Genomic DNA, 23,552 nt, shown 5'->3' on the forward strand with positions numbered 1-23,552 from the left:
AGGTTTCCGCTGTGAATGTCAAATGTGTCCCCACTGCCCACGGTTCGGGTTGACCTTATTATTAAATATGTTTTATTATATGATTGAATAAGCAGGTTGTTACAATAAGCCTCCTTCACCAATGGGGAAGTCTATACAAACGAGAACAAATCCCTATTGCTCCCCAAGAGCAGCAAGGTTCACCAAGAATCTTCACATGGAAACCAATCTCTTTTGCTCACCAAGAGCCACAAGGTTCACCAAGAATCCATGCAATTCAATTCACCAGACACCTTCATTCATGGTTCACCAAGAACCTTTGAACTGTGTTAGCTTAACAAAGCTTACGACTCTTATTTTGATGATAACAAATTAAGTGAATTTAATATGCTTTGGTTCAAGTGGTGATGTTTCAAGAAACAAATCTTAGAAGCTCAAGATCATGTAATCTCAAGAGTATGCTAAAAAGCCTACATCAAATGATCACAAGAATGCATTGAAAGCTTACATCCAAATCAAGTGATGTAAGGAAAGCTTAGCAAATAAAAGTTTGTCAATTCTATGAAAGCACAAAGAATGTTGAAGCTCAAGACAAGATGGACTCAAAGCAAGGATATAAATAATGTCTTCAAGAGTTGAAAGTTTTAGAGTCTTAATAAAATCTTATGTAAGTACTTCAAACTCAAAGTCAATATGAATGCATTGAAGCACTTTAGGAATAATCAAAGACCTAAAGACCCATTCTTAAGACCTTGAAAATTGATTTTCAAAGTTACAAATTAAAAGTTCCAAAGAGCAAAATGAATTTATGAATTAAAAGTCTTTAAAAAAAAAAAAATTTGAAATGCTCATACGCCTCACCAAAATACCTTAGGCGATTGACCTTTATATGTTTTTTTAAGATGGGCAAACATAATGCTACCAGACGACTGAACTAGGCCTGACAGGCGCCTAACTATGCAATCTGAGGTGCTTAACCATGTTTTCCCAGGCGACTAACAGTGCACTAACTTTCAAATTTAAATTGATTTTAACTCGACAGGCGTGTGACCCCTTTTTGACAGGCGACTAACAATCGTATATTTTTAAAATATTCAGTGTGGGAAAGTTTCTAAAATTAGTTTCTTGGGCTCTAAACTTTGTGTAAACTTGGGAAATACTCTAAGTAAACTTAGGGAACAAGGAATACTCTTTTTAAGCTCTATATATAGCCCCAAAGGCAAAATATTTAATTACGAAGAAATACTTTCAGCAATCAAATACTCTCAATTGCTCTCAACTCTCAAAGGCTCTCTTACTCACATCTAACAAACATTCTCTACTGAGTATTGTTGAGATTTATTCACTGAAATTGAGAACAAAGTCTAAATCTTTCAATCATACAAAGAACAATCAAGTGATAAATTTACTTTGAACTTCAATTTCATTACATATTGATTTTTACTTTGAAGTATATCAGTGATTTAAATTGTACTAATCAGTTCTATCTGAGAGCATCTTTTGTACACAAGTTTTTGTTCTTGTTTTTGTAGTTTTTGACGATTCAAGGTTGATTGGATCGTTGGACCAAGCATGGGGAATCGCTTGGAGAGGGGGCTCCACCCTAAAGGATGATTTAAAAAGGTTTGTTCCGACCGATAAGGAACGATATAGTGGAATCCTTAGGTGGTATTGGCCTAAGGCAAGGATGTAGGTTGGGTATAAGCTGAACCTTGTAAAATTCTCAGTCTCACTCTCTACCCTTTCTCTTTATTTTCTACTTATATAAATTGTATGGTGTGTATTTAAAGTGCAAGAAGCTAAAATCGAGGTTAAGAAGACTTTTAACTTAAGAAAGTACGTTTATTAATCCTTTTCAGAAACCTTAAAAGGAGTATGTTGATGAATCGTTTTCAAAAATCTTAGTTGAAAGAAAGCAAACAAATTTCATTCATAGTAGGGCTTGAATCATATTCATTCATGCATGACTATAACCAAAATCTTCTTTGAGTGCTTGGAATCAATGAAGTGCTGTAGTTTGTTTATTGTGATTGGTTATATTACTTCGTTATTGTTAGATTGTGTTGAGATTGTGTGTGGATTGTGGACTGGTTAAATATTTAAGCATCATTGTGTGTTTGCTAAATTAACAAAAGGTTGTGAATTTATAAAACATTTATAAAGAAAATTTTAATAACCCAATTCATCTCCCCTCTTGGGACTACACCTTAACTTTCAATTGGTATTAGAGCGGGGTTATAGAAAATCTTAATTAGAAGCTATATAAAAATCTAAATGACACACGTAGGCGTAGCTCCCTTTGGAGAGGGTCAATCCTCAACCAGACCTCAGATCTTTTGTGGACTTAGCTATACATTTTGGAAACAAAGAATGAGGATTTATCTTCAAACCATGGACTAGAAAGCATGGAAGGTTATCCCACATGGTGACTTAATCCCTACAAAACTAGTAGATGGAAAAGAAGTTCTTAAGGAAGAAAAAGACATGACCAAAATCGGCCATAAAATGTTGCAAGTCAATTCAAGTGCAATAAATGCTTTATATTGTGCCCTTGACATAAATGAATTTAACAGGGTCATAGCTTGCAAAACAGCAAAGGAAAAATGGGATAAACTAGAGGTAACGTATGAAGGTACTGTTGATGTTAGAGACAATAGAATTGGTATGTTGAGTAGTGAATATGAAGCTTTTAGGATAAATCCAGATGAATCAATCACAAATATGTATACTAGGTTAACCCATATCATAAACTTCTTAAACGCCTTAGGGAAAACATACTCCACTTACGAGATAATCTGCAAAATCCTTAGAGGTCTTCCACCTGTTTGGGAACCCAAAGCCATAGCTATAATGGAAGGAAGAAACCTTAAGAATACCTCACTAGATGAACTGATTGGATCCTTTCTCACCTATGAGATGGCAATAAATGAAAGAAGTAAAAAATCTATAGCCCAGGAATCCATTGCATTTAAAGTCTTAAACGAAAGCTCTAATGACGAAAATGAAGATGAGATGGATGTAAATGAAATAGCCTTCATAACCAAGAGACTTGCAAAAGTCCTTGGAAAGAAGAATAAATTTACAAGAAAAATCCGGAACTCAAAATTTGATGAATATGAAGAAGAATAAATCAATAAGAAGAAAAAAAAGGTTGAACTTCCAATATGTTATAATTATAAGAAAGTTGGACACATAAAACCGTATTTTCCACAACTTAGCAAAGATTCGAAGAAGAAAAATGAAATAGCAATTAAGGCCACTACATGGGATAATATAAGTATAAGTAGTTCAGATAGTTAATCAAGTGACCAAGAGGTTGATTGCTTTATGGCATGGGACAATGATAAAGAACAAAGCTCGTCATCCAAATAATTTAATGATTATAGTGATGATTCATATAATGAATCCAATGATGAGAGTATGTCATCTTATGAAGAACTACAAAGTGAATTATTCAAAACTCATAATATTTTAGTTAAAGTAACTAAACGATATACTTCATTGAAAAAAAAGAATGAAGTTGTGATAAAAGAATTAGAATCTAAAAATCTTGCTGAAAAAAGAAAAGAATCTAAAAATCAAGAGATTAGAAAGCAAGAATGAAAAGATGATGAAAGAAATAGAAGATATAAGATCCCAAACTTCCATTGAGAAAGAGAAAGATCAATATATTTTTGAACTAGAGAACAAAATTTGCAATATGTATCAAGACTAAGTAAACCTGCAAGAAAAGAGTGAGAATACACAAGACCCAAAAATCTGTGATCTTAAAAGAAAAATTGAGGACCAAGACAAAATTATCTATAATTTTACTAGAGGAAATGAGAACTTTGATAAAATGATTGGCGCAAAAAAAATGTCCTTGAATAAAGAAGGCATAGGATTCAATGGAGTTGAAAATACAAGGAAAAAGAATCTTTACATGGGATACTTTACAAAAGCTTCGAAAGATTATGCTAGCACCTCCTCAAATGCTTACACACATACCACATGTTTTCTATGTAAGGAGAAAGGACACATGAAGTTTGAATGTCCATTAAAAAGAAAGGGTGCAAAAAACAGATAAGTTTGGAGAATAAAAGAATCAACTCTTGGTAAACCATTCAGACCCAAGAAAGTATGGGTACCAAAATGAAAGACTAGTTCATAAACCAATGACTCCATAGATTTTAGGTATAGGTGTTCTCATATTAGGAGTTAAGAAACCTATAATTATGCTAAAATGAAATGGATTAGTAATGACTCAACAACCTATAGAATTTAAGTTAGCCAATCCCAAATGAAATAAAGTGATAATTATAAATGTACTCTGATAATAGACATGCTTAACTCATAAAATATAAATAGATATTGTTTACCCCATGGGTCATACCCTATTTTGATTATGACAAATACTCCGGTATTTAAAGTTTGCCAAGTTTGTGTGCAGGACCATATTAGGAAGATCATATTAATGGTACATGGCAACTTGAGGAAAATAAAAACCTGGAAAGTTTTTAATTGTTGTAATCTATATTTCATTTCACTGGGTTTGTAATAATAATCATCCAAGGTCTGTAATAATCTGCATATCATGCATATAGGACTATAAGCTTAAGACCTTAGGGAACAGGTTGACCAACGTTAGATTTTTCCAGTAGGATAGAAAGACCTTAGGTCCCTAAAAAAATGGCCAAACAGTCCCCATATCACTTACATAATCAAAGAAATCAATTGGTTTAAAATTGGACTTAAAATATCAAAATCATGAGAATTCAGGCAACTGAACCCCAGGTGTTCAAAACACCTCGGCCCCCCGAACCGTTAGGAAGTCAGCGATTTGACCTGGCTTCAGGCGACCGAACCAGAAGTGAATTGACCACCCATGGGCGACCGAACCCTTATAAAGTGACTTTTCACCAACTCGAGCTGCCGAACTTTTCAGTTCAAAACAGGCCTCGAGCAACCGAATCCCTCAGTTCGGTTAACCAAACGTATTTTCGGGCACCCGAAGACATTATGTTTCTGACTTTTGTTCAACCAACCGACCCTACCTTTGAGCACCCGAACCTTTAAAAAATGATTTTTTGACTAAGTCTATTCGGGCACTCGAACCTCAGACTGAGCACCCGAATCTCTCGGGTTAAATTAATTTTTACTAAAAATTAAAAGAGGTTAATTGGGTTAATTTTTCTATACTTGTTTTAAACTTTTTTAATTATCCCTATTGAGTCCCCAACGGTCAAAAATTTCCCCTTGCCTATATATACATGTTCATTTGCTTAGATTAGCAAGGATTAACAAAAATAAATAAGGCCAAATTCTCTCAAAATCAAAAATCCTATTTTAGCCTATACTACTCTCAAACACTCTAGAACTTCATTTTCCTTGATCTTTCAAGTGTTGTGAGTATATTTAGAATGTTCATGCTTGATCCTCATTTGCTCATACTCTTATTTGTTGTACTTATTGTTTTATTTTATTATTGAGAGTAAAGCTTGAAGTTCTTCTACTGATTTTATTTTATAAATCTTGTGTGGGGAAGCTTTATAGCCTGTGGTTCTTGCATAGATATTGCAAGGTACCCTAGCCCATATTTTTGTGTGCAAAATATTTTACAAAGCTTGATTTCAAATGACTCTAGTGCTTGATACAATTTAAGAAAATATTTTTTGAATTTATTTGAATATTATTGATAGCATATTTGAAACACTAATCTGATATTGAGATTTGATATACTTTGCTTTCAATGATTAGCTTGTTAGAACACTCTACACATATTTGAGATTATACATCTTATTGAGTGTTGATTGCACACGTAGAGCACCGTGCTTATAGTTCATACATACTTGAGGGGCATTGATTATAGTGTGTGTAGTGGTACATATCTACTTATGTAAGAAGCGTTTTTGTACGCAAAATTTTACATCTGTTGTATTCCAGGTGTGGGCCTAAAAAGGGAGACTAACCTTGTTGAATAGTCCCGGATTGGCCTAGACCCGATTGTGAAAGCTAGGTGCACCATCCTGGTAAGGTGTAGGTTGAAGTCAATCCCGCTAATTAACCTGGTTGTAAAGTTTGAGGTCAGCCCTATGCTAATTGACCTGGTTGTAACCGGTTCCACTCCACCTGTTAAATGAGCATTAGAGGAATCGTCGGGCTTGCGAGCTAGAGGCGGGGACGTAGGCAGTATTAGCCGAACCACAATAACATATCGTGTGTCTGTTTATATTTCCGCACTTTATATTTACTGCACGTGTATGTTATATTGTGAATGCTGCGCATGATTTAACTTTTGCTTATCTTTATCTGTACAATTGGTGTATGATTAGAAAGACCCTAGGTTGTATTATATGGCTATCTCGTTTAACCTATGAGATAAATTTTAAAATTCCAATTCAACCCCCCCCCCCCCCACCTTGGGAATACACCAAAGCTAACAGATATGTCTATCGTGAAGATCTAATGCATAATCTGAAAGTCTATATTAACTATGCATATAACGGTAAATATTTCAGCTGTAGCTAAAGGGATGAAAAACCATAACCTTTGTTGAACTGTTTTAATTACTTAAGGTTAAAATTTTTTTAAGAGCACAACATATGATATTATTTGCACATACTTGAGATTTAGAAGATCAATCACTAATGAAGCTCACAAGTGAAAAATATAAAATATAGCTGATAAAAGTATTGTAGGTGCAATGAACCTATTTTATGCACATAGCATATGGCTGACTCAAGAAGAAAATTATCCTTGTTCAAATCTATGGAAAATCATCTCATAATAAAAGGATATTAAACAAGTTGAAATAGGGGATAAGGATGAGTTTCCAAGCTTATTGATGCTTGTCATATGGAAACAAATGAAAATAATATTGTTGGCCACAATCAATGGATGAATTGTCCAAGGTTTGTTTGTCTTGTGCTGCTCCTTCCATTAGAATGCATATGCTTATTGATAACTTTCTTTATTTTATTAATGTCAAAAAGGGGGAGAGAGAGTTGAATTGAACAATTGATATCCATGAGCAACGCATGATATGATATTGATATTATTCTTGATATTGGTATCCATGACCACTTACATGAAATTAATTGATATTTGAGCATGGCTTGATAAATTTAAAAGCATGATTGGTAATCTCGACATCTTCATGAATACATAGTTTAAAATTCACAAGGGAAATTCAAAATTTATTGAATGTGAAATATACTTGATTCAGGGGAAGTTAAGTATGTTAAATAGTGATATCATGATTTATGCTGAAAATATTAGAAAATTATGATATACAATCTTTTGTATTTTCTCATGCTACTTTGGGAACTTATTGTCTACCTTTTTATGCATGTTGAATGCAAAGTTTCTATTTTGAGCGTTCACTAGATTTATGCTTTTACTTATGGTTGCTCATTGCCTTAGTATTTATATGTTTTTCTTGATATGTTTCTCTTTTTGATTGATGTCAAAAGGGGGAGAAACATTGTGAGCAAAAGAAGATTAAATAAAAAATGTAATGTCATGCTAGCTTGATAACATGCTATATTGTTTGAACATATAATGAGCTTGAGTGTGCTATTATTATCATCATTATTTTTAAGGATTCATGGATCTTGAAAAATAAACTTACTTAAAATCTACCCTTGAATACTGAAACTTTTTCATGATTATTGTCACAAACATGCTTATTGTAAGGGGGAGCCTAATTAAGGTTCACTAACTTTTGCTCCTTATTTGTCATCACCAAAAAGGGTGAGATTGTTGGCCTAACAAGGCTTACGACTCTTATTTTGACGATAACAAATTAAGGGAATTTAACATGCTTTGGTTCAAGTGGTGATGTTTCAAGAAACAAATCTTAGAAGCTCAAGATCAAGTAATCTCAAGAGTATGTTAAAAAGCCTACATCAAATGATCACAAGAATGCATTGAAAGCTTACATCCAAATCAAGTGATCTAAGGAAAGCTCAACCAATAAAAGTTTGTCAAATTTATTGAAAGCACAAAGAATGTTGAAGCTCATGACAAGATGGACTCAAAACAAGGATATACATAAAGTCTTCAAGAGTTGCAAGTTTTAGAGTCTTAAGGAAATCTTATGTAAGTACTTCAAACTTAAAGTCAATATGAATGCATTGAAACTCTTTAGGAATAATCAAAGATATAGAGACTCATTCTTAAGACCTTGAAAAAATAATTTTCAAAGTTACAAATTAAAAGGTCCAAAGAGCAAAACGAGTTTTTGAAATAAAAATCTTATAAAACAAAAATTTGAAATGCTCAAACGCCTAACCAAAATACCTCTGGCGACTGACCTTTATATGTTTTTTAATATGGGCAAACAGAATGCTTCGAGATGCCTAAACTGGTCCTGACAGGCGTCTGACTTTGCAATCTGAGGCACTTGACTGTGTTTTCCCAAGTGACTGACAGTGCACTAACTTTCAAATTTAAACTAATTTTAATTCGACAGGCGCCTGACCCATTTTTGACAGATGACTGACAATCATATATTTTTAAAATATTCAGTGTGGGAAAGTTTCTAAAATTAGTTTCTTGGGCTCCAAACTTCGTGTAAACTTGGGAAATACTCCAAGTAAACTTAAGGAACAAAGAATACTCTTTTTAAACTTTATATATAGCCCCAAAGGCAAAAGATTTAATTACCAAGAAATACTTTCAGCAATCAAATACTCTCAATTGCTCTCAACTCTCAAAGGCTCTCTTATTCACATATTGCTGACATTCTCTACTGAGTATTGCTGAGATTTATTCACTGAAATTGAGCACAAAATCTGAATCTTTCAATCATAGAAAGAACAACATGGTGATAAATTTACTTTGAGCTTCAATTTCATTACATATTGATTTTTACTTTGAAGTATATTAGTGATTTAAATTGTACTAATCAACTCTATTTGAGAGCATCCTTTGTACACAAGTTCTTGTTCTAGTTCTTGTAGTTTTTGATGGTTTAATGTTGATTGGATAGTTGGATCAAGCGTGGGGAATTGCTTGGAGAGGGGGCTCCACCCTAAAGGAGGGTTTGTAAAAGGTTTGTTTCACCCATAAAGGAACGGTATGTTGAATGCTTAGGTTGTATTGGCCTTAGGCGAGGACGTAGGCTGGGTATAAGCCAAACTTCATAAAAATCTTGGTCTCACTCTCTATCCTTTCTCTTTATTTTTTGCATATATAATTTGTGTGGTGTGTATTTAAAGTGCAGGAAGCTAAAACCAAGGTTAAGAGGACTTTTAACTTAAGAAAGTATGTTGATTAATCCTTTGCGGAAACCTTAAAGGGAGTACGTTGGTTAATCATTTGCGGAAATCTTAGTTGAAAGAAAGAAAACAAATTTTATTCATAATAGGGCTTAAATCATATTCATTCATGCAGGACTATAACCAAACTCTACTTTGAGTGTTTGGAATCAAAGAAGTACTGTAGTTTGTTTATTGTGATTAGTTGGATTATTTGGTTATTGTTAGCTTGTGTTGAGATTATGCGTGGATTTTTGATTGATTAAATATCTAAGCATCATTATGTGTTTGCTAAATTAAAAAAAAAGGTTGTGAGTTCATAAAGGATTTGTAAAGAAAATTTTAATAACCCAATTCACCTTCCCCCTCTTAGGACTACACCTTAACTTTCAAACTAGGTTCACCAAGAACCTTAATACAAAAAGATGATGAAAAATGATTTACATAATAAAGGCTCCTTGAATGAGCTGAAAATTGATACAATCAAAACCTCACACAAATCTCTCTAAGTATTGATTCACAACAAGATTAATGAGCAAGAGAGATTTTGAGCACAAGAATGATGAACTAAAATATGATGTGCTTGCGAGTAATATATTAACTTCAAAATCAATGTTTAAACAAGGATTTGTACTTGTACTTATTGGAAAATTGGGATACTAGCCATTTCATGGCTATTAGGCTAATACATTAATTGTTCACTTTGAAAACTAGTCGTTTATAGCTATTGAAGCTAGAATCCCGACCCAAACCGTTGACTGTTTACCCTAAATAGTTGACTATTTACCCTAAACTTTCATCTATTTGACCCTATTTTTTCATTATTGAAATCTTCTCATCTGTGAAAGTATTCAACATTAAAGTTGTGGGATTTTTTCTTAACTTTCCATAGATACCAAGATCGCCCTTTTTGGAGACTTTTAGAAAAGTTATGCTCCAAATATTGAAGGGAGTTTAGAAAATTTGACAGAGTAATTTGAGTGGGCGTAAATGAGATTTTAAACCTAATCAGGATCAAGTCTTTAAAATATTATAACACTAGTATAATTTAAAACTTATCCCATATAAAAATACATTTGAGTAAAGGACTTTTTTTTATAAAATTCTTGTTTTGACTTTGAAAACTCATAAGTACTGAACTTTTGACTCGGTGACATCCTATGTATTCTTACGAACTATTATTCACATGCAATTTTCTTAACTCTTGCTCAATGATCATGTGTGATACAATACAGCAAGAGTTACAATAGTTCCTACCTCAAACACTCACTATTACACTTTGACTTTGTTAGATATGCTTGCGTTCTTCCAAGTGAGTGTCCACCTTGATCCTTCCTACTCGAATGTCTATTCTGTCCGATCTTTGTCTTCGATCAAGTACCTTCATGTATTTATCACTTGTACTTGTTCTTAACTTGATCTATAGATATAGGTTACACTTGGAACTACAAATAGGTTAATATCATCAAAACACATTAAATTTGATTATGTAGCCACTAAGGCTAACAATCTCCCCCTTTTTGATGATGTCGTACTTGTTAAGAGTTTACTTGATCTTTGCAATTGAGTTTGTACCTATCATAGTTTGATACACAAAGATTAGTTTACTTAGAATCACTAATGGGTTGTTGTCATCAAAATATGACAATAAGGATCACGTAGCCACCGAGACTAACAATATCCCTTTTTTTGATGATGGCAAAACATTGTTGTTTTTATAGGATATAATTTACAAGCTCCTAATTAGTTTATTCATATTTTTGAATAAGATGAAAATTTTACTCCCCCTTACTATATGCATATAAGTCATAATTAAGTCATTTAACTCTATATTTCATATTATTTGGAGTTGTAACATACAATTATACAAACTAGAAATTTCATTTTATATTAAGACAAATCAACAAATAAATTGAACTTTCATTATGTAACAAATCTGAACTTTCATTAAAAACATTTAAAGCATTACTACATATTTGTACTTAATACACCCACCTATAGTACCCAACCTATTAACACCAACCTACTTCTCCCCCTTCGATCATCATCAAAAAGAGAGGAACTATTCTTTTAGCTTAAAAAGCTATTGGTGATAGGAGACATGTTCTCCAAATTAACCACTAATGGGAAGCTACCACAAGTTAAGATTAATTTCCCGAGGACTCAATTTTATGTAAGAAATATGTTGACTATGCATATTCAAGAGTTTTACCATCATGAGTTCATTATGAATAGGGAAGACATCTCTTATTTATAAAAGGTGGGTTTCTTGGGCATGCTTATGAGATTTTATTAATAATTGGATGATCTAGGTTGTTCATCTCAGAAATACAAGGTTTTTTCTATTATCGCCCATAAATTAATTCCTAAAGAACAAGCTTGAGTAAAGAGCTTGTGAGGGTGTGCTTGCTACTTCATCTCATAAAATGTAACTAATACTTTTAAAATAAATCAACCAATCATCAAGGATATTTGTAGTTAAAAGATCATATTGGTTTTAACATTTGAACTCATCAATATTGGTTTGATTTTCTAAAGTTCCCAGTATAGTAATCAACCAATTATTATGCATAAACTCAGATTTTATACCTTGAGTGCTATCCACAAAAATTTTGGTAAGTGTCACTAATTTAGCCCTATATAAACTCATTTAGTACACACTTATCCCCTTTGCCTAGGTATGATTAAATCTACCTTATTCCTATCAAATCATTGGTTCTAAGGAGGCATTAGTCTAAGATTTAGGTAGTTCATTTTGGTACCTATTCTTCTTTGGATCCCAAGGGATTGGTCTTTTTAACTACCAATTCTATCTTTCTTTTTTTGCCTTTTGCACCTCTAAAAGGGCAAGAATAACAAATTTGACCTTTCCTTTCACATTACAAGCAAGTCTTGTTTGCATGTGAAGGTTTTGTTTGATTAAGCCTTTTTTTTACTTGATGAAGCATTATTATAGGATTTAAAGGATGAACCATAAATCAAATTATTTTTGTAAAATCTATTTCTTTGGGTTCCTAAGATCTTATTATAATTTTTTTCCATTGATGAATTTACTATAATCTTCATTTTTATTCTTCAAGACAAAATTTTTCTTTAAAATAATTTCAATTTGATCTTTTAATTTTTCTATTTTTACTTTTAAAGTTTCATGCTATTTTTGAGTATTTATAATAAGCTCCTCATTATTCTTTTTGAAAGAATCATTTTCTTCTTTTAAGGAGCATTCCCTTTGCTTAAACAAAGCAAGTTCTTTCTCAAAATTTTTGTTCTTTCTTTTTATCAAAATTAACTCATGAAATAATTTAGCACAAGTATTCACTAATTCATCATACGAAGGAGTATAATCATCATCATCGGAACTTACCTCTTCTTGCTTGTTAGTAATGAGACAAGAATGTTCTGCTTCCTCCTCTACTTCATTGTTGGTGGAAAGTCCATCAAGGTTATCCCAAGTTGTAGCATCAACATCAAATTTCTTTTGCGGTTTCACATCCGCAAATGCGATTGTACTCTTCATCGCTCAAACTACAATATAGAAAATATTTTGTTTTGAAGTTAATTTGTACTAACCTTTTTCTATGCTTGACATCTATTCTTTTGATTTTGGTTCCTCTTTATCATTATTGAAGATGAAGTCTCCCTTTGTGATGACCTGCCACATCTCCAAATCATGTGACTGAATGAAGATGGCCATTCGATTCTTCCATGTGGGATAGTTGTTGCCATTGAACCTTGGTGGTCTATCTACGGATTATCATTGGGAAAAAGTATTCACCCTGAACTCCATTGATCTTTTCACACTGGAAATTACTCTAACAAATTAAGCGCCTTGCTCTGATACCACTTGTTGGCCCTAAAGTCGAGCCTAGAGGGGGGTGAATAGGCTTTTTTACGTATTTTCACTTTTCTCTACAAAATATAAATCTTGGTAAGATACAAGCAATTATATCACAATATGTAAAATGTAAATCATGCACAAGGCATAAAATAAAAGAGTGGGGAAGAAAAGTTCGACAAAAAATTTTAACATGGTTCAACCTCTTGCCTACGTCCATGCCTTGAGACACACTCAAGGATTCCACAATCCACTCTAAGCCTCCTTCACCAGTAGAGAAGTCTTTACAAACGGGAACAAACCCCTATCACTCACCAAGAGCCACAAAGTTCACCAAGAACCTTCACATGGGAACCATTCCCTTTTGCTCATCAAGAGCTACGAGGTTCACCAAGAATCCTTGCAATTCGGTTCACGAAGAACCTTCAATCATGGTTCACCAAGAACCTTTGAACTAGGTTCACCAAGAACCTTAATACAACATGATGATGAAAAATGTTTTGCAAAACAAATGCTCCTTGAATGAGTTGATAATTGATACAATCAAAACCTCAAAAAGAATCTCTGCAAGTAATGATTCACAAAAAGATTGATAAGCAAGAAAGATTTTGAGTACAAGAATGATGAATTAAAATATGATGTGTTTGGGAATAATATATGAACTACAAAATCAATGTTTAAACAAGACGTTGACCTTGTATTTATAGGAAAATTGGGTTACTAACCGTTTTATGGTTGTTGGGCTAATATATTAATTGTTTACTTTGAAAACTAGTCTTTTATAGCCGTTAGGGCTGGAATTCCGACGCAAACTGTTGACTATTTACCCCAAACCATCGACTATTTATCCCAAATTGTTGACTGATTGAACCTATTTATTCATTATCGAATCTTTCTCTTCTATGAAGTCTTCATCATGAAAGTTATGCTATTTTTTCTTAGCTTTATGTAGATACCACGATCGCCCTTTTTGGAGTCTTCTAGAAAAATTTATGCTTCGAATATTGAAGGGTGTTCAGGAAATTTGAGAGAGGAATTTGAGTGGGCATAAATGAGGTTTTAAACCCAACCAGGACCAAGTCTTTAAAATATTATAACACTATTATGATTTTAAACTTGACCCGTATAAAAATATATTTGAGTAAAGGATATTTTTATAAAACTCTTGTTTTGACTTTGAAAACTCATAATTATTGAACTTATGACTCAGTGATATCCTATGTACTCTTACAAACTAGTATGCACATGTAATTTGCTCAACTCTTGCTCAATGATCATGCATGAAACAATACTGCAAGAGTTACAATAGTTCCTACCTCAAACACTCCCTATTACACTATGACTTTGTTGGATGTGCTAGAGTTCTTCCGAGTGAGTGTCCACCTTGATCTTTCCTACTCAAATGTCTACTCGGTCCAATCTTTTCCATTTATCTAGTACCTTCTTGTATTTGTCACTTGTACTTGTACTTAACTTGATTAAAAAAAATTGGTTACATGATGTGTTTCTAAAATGCACTATTTTAGGCCCCATGTACCTTTATTTTGTCTTCATTTATCTTGTAATTACCCTTTGTTATCATAGTTCGAAGATATGCAGGGTTTGTTCCAGTTTCAGGAAAAATAGGTTAAAATTGAGGAGTTAAGCAATACGAGAAGCCAATGGAGTAATTGGAGTGCAGAAATCTCTAATTAGATACTCAACCAAGCCCCTAGAGCCTCAATTCATCAAAGGAATGAAGACCCTGTTCGACCATGTGGGCGACTAGTTAACATAGGGTTGACCAGGTCACAACTTGAAAACTCCAAGGTTCAGACCGAGAAAGAAATACTGCAAGGTTCGACCAAGTGCTCGACCAAGTGATCCTCATAGGCAACCAGGTCAAGATACTGAAGCTGGCTGAGCCAGAGATACTGAGAGTATCAACCAACAGCTTGACCAGGGAGACCGCGAAGGGCAACCAAGTCGAGAACCTGAACTTTCCTAAAGTCCGAGTTCCTACAAGTCTCGACTATCATCTCAACTAGCAAGACTCAAGAGTGTGACTAGGTTAAGAAGACCTGAGTTTGAATTCCTAATTTCCCACGAGCATTGACCATGGCGTGACTAGGGGAGAATAGGGGTGCGATATGGTCGATAGACGCGAACTGCTTCATGAGAGTTTTGCATAATTTTACTATTTTGAATTTTAAACTTGTAAACCCTTTTGAGTATAAATAATAGCTTTGTCTATGTTCTTAGGGTTCCTATTTGCCCTCTCTTAGGTTAGTAACAAGCCTAGGAAGCTATTAAGAGCCACTTAGAGTAGGATTTACTGTCTTTTTTTTCAATTCACGTATTGATTCGTGCATGGAATCGTTGAAGGCCGGTGACAACCTTCATGTTCTTGTGCTGCCGCTTAGAGTAGATGGTTCTTGATTGTATTCGTGATCATTAGTGACAAGCCTTCGAGTTGTAATTGAAGCCGACTTTTACATGCTTTCTTTACATGCTTTTTCACATGCTTTCTTTACTGCTTCCATTTAAATGCCTGCAATTTCAATACCTGCACTTTACTTTCCATGCAAGTTTACGTCTTTGAGTGTGATGATACCCTAGGGTAAAGGATAGCCTAGCTAGAGATCACTCACCTACACGGATTAGGTTGTGGTTCATGCACGGGGTGATCTCGTGATCGTTGTGATAGAGCATACCTTGGTTCCCAGTCGTGCTCCGAATGATTTGTGAGTTAGTGCCGCTAGACCCTGAGATTGGGAGATCTTATAGGTCCATTAGGAAATCTACCTCTAGTTCCGAGTTAGTCTAGTCATCTTAACCTAAAGTCATGGCGGAACATAATCATGAACCCAAAGCTCTCCACCAACCTGTGGTGGAGAAGCAACCTCTTTGGCCCCTTAGAGACTACATTACACCCAACACATACACTTTGCCATCTTGTATCTGATCTCCGAATGTCGAGGAGGTGCAATATGAAATCAAGACTTCCATCATCTCGATTCTTCCCAAATTCTATGGAAATTCTACTAAAAATCCTTACAAGCATCTAGATAAATTTTTGAAAATTTTTTCCACCATTTGAATATCTAATTTTGGTGATGGTGCACTCCGATTGAGGTTATTCTCGTTCCCTCTAAAGGACAAGGCCAAATACTGACTAAATTCTTAGGGCCAAACTCAGTGACCAACTAGACCACCATGCAACATGAAATCTTAAAAATTTATTTCCCTATTGGGAAGACTAACCAGCTAAGGAAGGCCATCACTAGTTTCCCACACATGGATGGGGAACTATTTTTCAAGACATGGGAGCGCTTTAGGGACTTCTTGCACAAATGCCCACATCACCAAGTCCCTAGGTGGCAATTAGTTCATACCTTCCATTAAGGATTAGCTGAGTGAGATATAGTCATAGTAGATGCATCTTGTGGAGGTACTTTCCTCACGAAACATGAGAATGAGGCCTGGGCTCTCTTCGAGAACCTCGTCAAAAATTCACAAAAGTATGTTGCTGCTGCTCGTAGACCATCCCAACCTTCCACTTCCAATCCTAACGGAGTCTATGTGTTAGTTGCGGGCCATGACCTAGCGCCCACACTGCATACCATAGTGAAAGAGTTAGATCATTTCATATCCTTAGGACAATAATCTCAGCTTGTGGCATGTGTAGAGGATGGTGTCATTTGCTCTAATCCTTCAGACACTTTTTATAATTACCCCCATGCGCCTCCCTTGCCTAAGCTTGTGTAGGAGGAAGTTAAAGGCAACCACAATTGGTACGATGGGCTGGCTATGAAGCGACTTGCAGAATAGCCCTAGGATCTGAATGTAGTTCATACGGATAACAAAAAAAAATAATCAAATCATGCAATTCCTAATTACATGATTAGGATTATACCTGTAAGATCTTTCTAGTTTGATCTCGAATTTGTAAGTACAAAAATGAGCTCTTGAAGATGACCAAGAATCTTCTACTATGTTCCTTGAACATGCCTTGCTTCTAAGAGAGTGGGCTCGTAAGTGGCTGCTAGAGTTTTCTTCTCTCACGAAAAAGTCTACCTCTGTGATAGTTTTTCCATCTCCCTTAGCTGCTAAATGGAGCGCATGTATATAGGCTATAATAAGTACCTCTTGGAAAATATGACTAGGGCTTCCCACGTAATTAAGAATTCCTAATCCGACCCAAATTCATCCTTAATTATGTTAATTATAATTCATACCACTAAAAAATTATAATTGTACTCCTTGTCATATTCAAAACTAAATTTTGAGCTCTTATTATTAAATGCTTATTTATCTCCCCACGTAAAGATTACAAATACCCACCTATTAAATTAAATTACTGACAATTTAATTAATTGACATGTCAATTCGTTGCAACCTTCAACCTAACTTATTTGATGTGCCAGATTCAAAATCCACCCATAGGGTTTGACACAATCAAAACCTATAAACTTCCTCAAGGGGGTAGCATCAATCCCGATACCAGGACATCAATTCCAACAATAATTAATGTTCACCATACACATCATGTCATCACCCAACTCACTAAGTTTATTGACCCATAAAGAGTCTCACTTTTCTATGAATCAAAGTAATAAACACAATATCCACATGTCTAATAATCATATCAGGATTAAGAGCATAAGCACTGATAATAACCATGAGGTATTATTTTTTTTTATATAATCAATATAAAAATAATTACCCCAAGACGGTCTTGTTCAATACGCACAAAGTGTACTAGCATAAGGAGTTGGAACTATACCATTCCCAATAGTCAAGACAGACCTATTAAAACCTTGTGCTAGAGTCCTACCAATGGTTTGTCCAATTTCATTTAAGATGCACATGCATAATCATTAAATAAATAATGTTAGGAAAACATTACTCACAAAGATTCTCATTAAAATGGAATAACTGAAGTTATTAATAAATACTAAAATTGATTACATAAGGCTTGTCTTTCAGTATAAATCTCTAACAATGTCCCACTTAGACTCAAAGCCATACTGCCATACATCCCACTTTCATTCCCTCTACATGACTATCAAAAGTCCTAACAGGTAAGCTCTTTGTAAACGGGTCTACCAGGTTGCTTGCCAATGCAATCTTGATCACCATTACATCATCTCTATGCACGATATCTAGTATCAAGTGATACTTGCACTTGATGTGTTTTTCCCTCTTGTGGCTCATGGGTTCCTTTGAGTTAGCAACCACCCTACTATTATCATAGTAAAGTGTAATAGGCAATTGTACCAAAGGCACCACTCCTACATCCAATAGAAAGTTCCAAAACCAAACGGCTTCCTTGGCTGCCTCGGAGGCTGCCACATATTTGGTCTCCATTGTGGAATTAGAAACACATGATTGCTTGATACTAAAGGCTCTACCTTCTAGGGCAAATACATTTCCCAAGGTTGATTTTATGTAATCCTTATCTGACTAAAAATCTGAGTCTGTGTAGTCAATGGGTACTAGACTATTTGCCTGATAAATCAACATATAATCCCTAGTCCTTTTCAAGTACTTGATTAGATGTTTTACCGCAATCTAGTGTTCCTGCCTTGGGTTAGACTGATATCTGCTGACCATGCCTACAACAAAATAGATGCTAGGTTTAGTACAAAGCATAGCATACATGAGGCTTTCTACTATTGATGCATAAGGAACTGCCTTCATGTTCTCTACCTCAATCAGTGTTTTAAGACACTAATCCTTTGATAGAGAGATTCCATTTCTAAAAGGGAGTAACGCTTTCTTGGAATCCAGCATGCTAAAATGGGCAAGAATCATATTGACATAAGTAGCTTGTAATAAGCCAAACATCCTTTGCTTGCGATCTTGCAAAAGCTTGATCCCAAGGATGTGACCAGCTTCTCCCAAGTCCTTCATGTCATACTATCCAAATAACCATACCTTAACCGAAGATTATACCCCCGCATTTTTTTCGATGAGTAAGATATCATTCATATAAAGCACCAAGAATACCACCACATTTTCATTATGCTTTTTTTATACACATGACTCATCAGGGCATTGATCAAAACCATAAGATTTAATGACTTGATCAAAAAGGATGTTCTAAGATCTAGATGATTGCTTAAGTCCATAAATGGAATTCTTAAACTTGCACAACATGTGTAGTTGGCCTACTGCTGCAAAACCATCTAGTTGCAATGGATAAAAGAATCCGAATAGACTTTAGCATGGCTACCAGCGAGAAAGTTTCCTCATAGTCGATTCCCTCTTTCTGAGTAAACCCTTTCGCAACAAGCCTAGCCTTGAAGGTTTCCACCCTCCTGTCTGCTCCTCTCTTCTTCTTATAGATCCACTTGCATCTATTGGGTTTTATCCATTCGGGTGGTTCTATAAGATCCCAAACTTGATTAGAGTACATAAACTCCATCTCTGATTTCATAGCCTTCTTCCAGAGTTCTATATCTTTATCTTGAAGTGCTTCATAGTAGTTTTCGGGTTTCGTATCTAGATCATCAGTGATCCTATCATAAGACTCTCCTAAAAACATATACCGATCAGGCTGGTGTACAACCCTCCTACTATGATGAGGCACATTTTGTTGCGTTGATGTTGATCCTTGTGCATTATCATTTTGTCGTGGTTGTACAACAGACATATTGATGGTAGCAGCACGTGATGGGTAAGACTCAGCTTAAGTTATAACATTCCTCCCACTATGACGAGGCAATGGGATGTCAATAACTCTATCTAATGGTGGTTCTTTTTTAACTATTGGTATAGCCGGTATATCCCCTTTAAACACTTCTAGAACAATCCTAATTCTGAGTTTGTGGTTCATTACATAGTCCTCTTGTAAGAATCAAGCATTGGTGCTAACAATGACCTTCTGATCCTTAGGACAACAAAATAAACCACCTTTCGTTCCTCTAAGGTAGCCAACAAATAAACAGACACCTGTCCTTGATTCCAACTTATTCATTTTGCTTTTTAGCACGTGTGCTGGACTATCCCATGTCTGAACATGCTGCAAACTAGATTTGTGCCCAGTCCACAATTTTGTTGGGGTAGTAGGTACTGAATTAGATGGGACCAAGTTTAGAATATAGGTTGTTGTTTCTAGTGCGTGCCCCCAAAAAGAATTAGAAAAATCTAAATAACTCATCGTAGATCTAACCATGTCCACAAAAGTCCTATTCCTTCCTTCTACTACACCATTCTGTTGTGGCATACCAAGTGCAAACAACTAGGATTCAATTCCCTCATTTGATAAGTAATCCACAAATTCTCCTAAAGGGTACTCACCACCACGATCAGATCATAATGTCTTGATACATTTACTCTGACGCTTCTCCATTTCTACCTTAAATACCTTGAATTTATGAAAGCATTTAAACTGATGGTGCATCAAATAAATATACCCATACCTTGAGCAATTATCAAAGAAAGCAACGACATACTCAAAGCCACCTCTAGCCTAGATATTCATAGGGCCAAACAAATCAGAGTGAACTAGTTCTAATGCCTCTTTTGCTCTATAGCCCTTGGCCGAAAAGGGCCGCTTAGTCATCTTACCTTCTAAGCAGATTCATAGACTGATAATGCCTCCACTTCTAACGAACCTAATGGTCCATTCTGAACCAGCCTTGAAATCCATCTCATATTAATATGACCTAGGCGTAAGTGCCAAAGATAAGTTTGGTTCAATTAAGAAGGTTTCTTTCTCTTACATGGTAGTTTATCAGTGTTATTCAATTCAATTAGTTGCACTATGGGAAAAACAAGATTAATAATATAAAGACCATCCACCAATGTACCAAAACAAATAAAACATTTATTTAACTTAATAACAACTGAGTTATTAAAATAAATGGAATATTCATGATCAACCAACATGGAAACTAAGATCAAATTCCTTCTAATGGAAGGTATGTAAAAAGATTCTTTCATTATTAAAATCCTATTTCTACCAAAAGAAATATGAATGTCTCCTATTGCAACTACTGACACTGTCGTGCCATCTCCTAAAGATACGTAAATCTCCCCATCACTTAGCTAGCACGTTTTCTGGAACCCCTGCAAAGAATTGCATATATGATTAGTGGCTCCCATATCTACACACCAAGTATTGGTAGATATCATCGCTAAACACGTTTCAACTACTAGTGAATGAGATATACCTGTTTTATTTATTTAGTGTTATAAACTGGACATTGTGATTTCCAGTGCCCTAGCTACTTGTAGTGAAAACACTTGCCCTTAGGCTTTTTCACTCCATCTTGCGGCCCAAGCACTATTGGAGGAGCTCCCTGTGGTTTCTGAACCTTTTTTTGCTTCTTTTGGCCTAGAAAAAGAACCTTTCTCAGTCACAAGAGCAATAGTTAGCTTCCTAATAAGGCCTTCAACTGCTTGAAGCTCTTTAAGTAGTTTTCCCAATGAGTAAGAGAGCTTATTCATGTTGTAGTTCAGGAAAAACTGCTTGAAAAAGTCAGGCAGCGACTGGAGAACGATATCAACATGGGTTTCCCCTTTGATTTTAGCTCCAAGGATCTCTAACTCATTGAGAAGACCAATTATATTCAGAAAATGATCCCTTACTGGCCTCCCTTTTGCGATAGTTGTATTCATAAGTTCCTTTATGGTAGTCTGCCTAGTAGCATGATTTTGATCCGCAAGCATTTCTTTGAGGTTTTGCATTTTATCATAGGCAGAAGGCATAGAATGATGCTGCTGTTGTAGAATATTCGACATAGATGCCAAAATGTAACACTGCACCATCTCATCAGCCTTAATCCACTTCCGGTAAGCCTGGGTTTCCTCATCGGTTGCCCTTTCACCAGGTTTCTGTTGACATACCTCTACGAGCACATACTTGTATTCCTCTGTAGTCAGTACAATATCCATATTCCTTTTTCAGTCAATATAATTAGGTCCAACTAGTTTGTATTCTTTGAGTATAACAACCAGGGGATTGAAAGTCATTTTAATCCTGAGAATCACATATTATAACAAATTATGATAAACAATAATAAACTATTAATTCAATTAAAAGAATATGGTTTCCTCTACCAATATTTTCTTTTAAAGAATCTATCAATAACCTAGCACACTATGAGTAGTATACCTCGATGGGAGGTCATCTACTATTCAACATTTGTGTAGTCAAGTGAGGACCTATTAATTTTATTATCTAGGCAAGTAACTATGTCAAGCAAAATTAAATTGTTGACTTAACTTTGGTCCTATAAACAATAGCAGTGACTCGGATGGTGAGGATACTATTATTCATACCTAAGTGTATACCATCACAATAATACTAGACCTATTGTTCCACAGTGAATCCCTAGATGGAGAGGTGACCCAATACTAACAATTACTAGAGTTTATACTTGGTGAGTTTGTAATTAATTCCATCCGATGGGGAGGAAGATACAAATATCATCACATAAAATTAATTACTTCACCTATAAACTAGTGATGGAGACCATGGAATTTATATGTAATAAATTCCCTCACCCACTTAATTATTTAATTCATGAGGGATAAAAATATGTGTTTAATATTCAAATAAATTTAATATTCCAATATTGGTAACTAAATAACACTCAACAAATAAAATTCCAAATTCCCTTAATACATTTTTTTTATAAAAAAAAAAATTATATTATGACTTGGGAATTAATTTTATTCTCTAGTTGCACATACATAAACCAACATTGAAATTTTAAATTTTACATGTTAATGACATAATGCAAGAACAACAAACACACCAAGCAAGCATATATAAACAAGAAATATGATATAATAAACATCCGGCTATTATGGCTAAGTAGCTTGCATCGTAACATCGTGAATCTTTGTTTGCCATTGCTTTGTGCTGGAGTTCGGCAATGCCCCTAGTGGGGCTCGACCTACTTGATCAGGTCGCAGGGGTCTAGATAAATTTAAATTCAAATTCAAATTCAAAAACAAATTTAAATTCAAATTCAAATTCAAACTCAAAATCAAATTCAAATTCAAAATCAAATTCAAATTCATATTCAAATTCAAAAAAGGAACGAAAAATCACGTCACTATTCTAGGGTTTTACCAATTTTTTGCCACTGCTATGCACATGCCGCAACTGTGCCTCCTTCTAAGATGAAGCTACATCCGATTACAAAATCCTATGCCTCCATAGTCAGAGTTCACGTGCTACAAATCTTGTAATGAACAATCGCAATCACAAAACATACAATAGTGTGAAGCTGTATCAGATTACGATATCCTATGCCTCCATAATCGGAGTTCACATGCTACGAATCTTGTGATAAACAATCACAATCACAAAACATACATTCATGTGACCATAATTTCCAAACAGAACGCTGCAAAACCAAGGTTAGTGTATACACACATTCTACCCTAAGCATGCATTAATTCAATTTTTAAAGAACACGATATTATTATCCGTATACAGTATCAATCGAGGCTCTGATACCAATTGAAGGGACTTCTAGAATAGTCTTAAAATCTGGTTT

The 23,552-nt window shown here is 34.8% G+C and overlaps 1 protein-coding gene and 1 non-coding gene across 2 annotated transcripts; both read right to left on the reverse strand.

The window, feature by feature from the left end:
- Positions 1–16,297: 16,297 nt before the first annotated feature.
- Positions 16,298–16,403, reverse strand: LOC131143668 (small nucleolar RNA R71). The gene has a single exon (XR_009133650.1). It is a non-coding gene; the product is annotated as a small nucleolar RNA R71 (small nucleolar RNA).
- A 4,888-nt stretch (positions 16,404–21,291) lies between these two features.
- On the reverse strand, positions 21,292–21,936 carry LOC131167607 (uncharacterized). Its single transcript, XM_058126402.1, has one exon. It carries the CDS (start codon positions 21,934–21,936, stop codon positions 21,292–21,294), a length of 645 nt encoding a protein of 214 aa, XP_057982385.1.
- Positions 21,937–23,552: the final 1,616 nt, after the last annotated feature.

The sequence above is a fragment of the Malania oleifera genome, chromosome 11 (assembly GCF_029873635.1).
Source record: "Malania oleifera isolate guangnan ecotype guangnan chromosome 11, ASM2987363v1, whole genome shotgun sequence".
NCBI classification, from domain to species: domain Eukaryota; kingdom Viridiplantae; phylum Streptophyta; class Magnoliopsida; order Santalales; family Ximeniaceae; genus Malania; species Malania oleifera.

Excerpts from the sequence above, each read along its gene's own strand:
- LOC131167607 (XM_058126402.1), bottom strand. The coding sequence starts at position 21,936 with ATGGATATTGTACTGACTACAGAGGAATACAAGTATGTGCTCGTAGAG.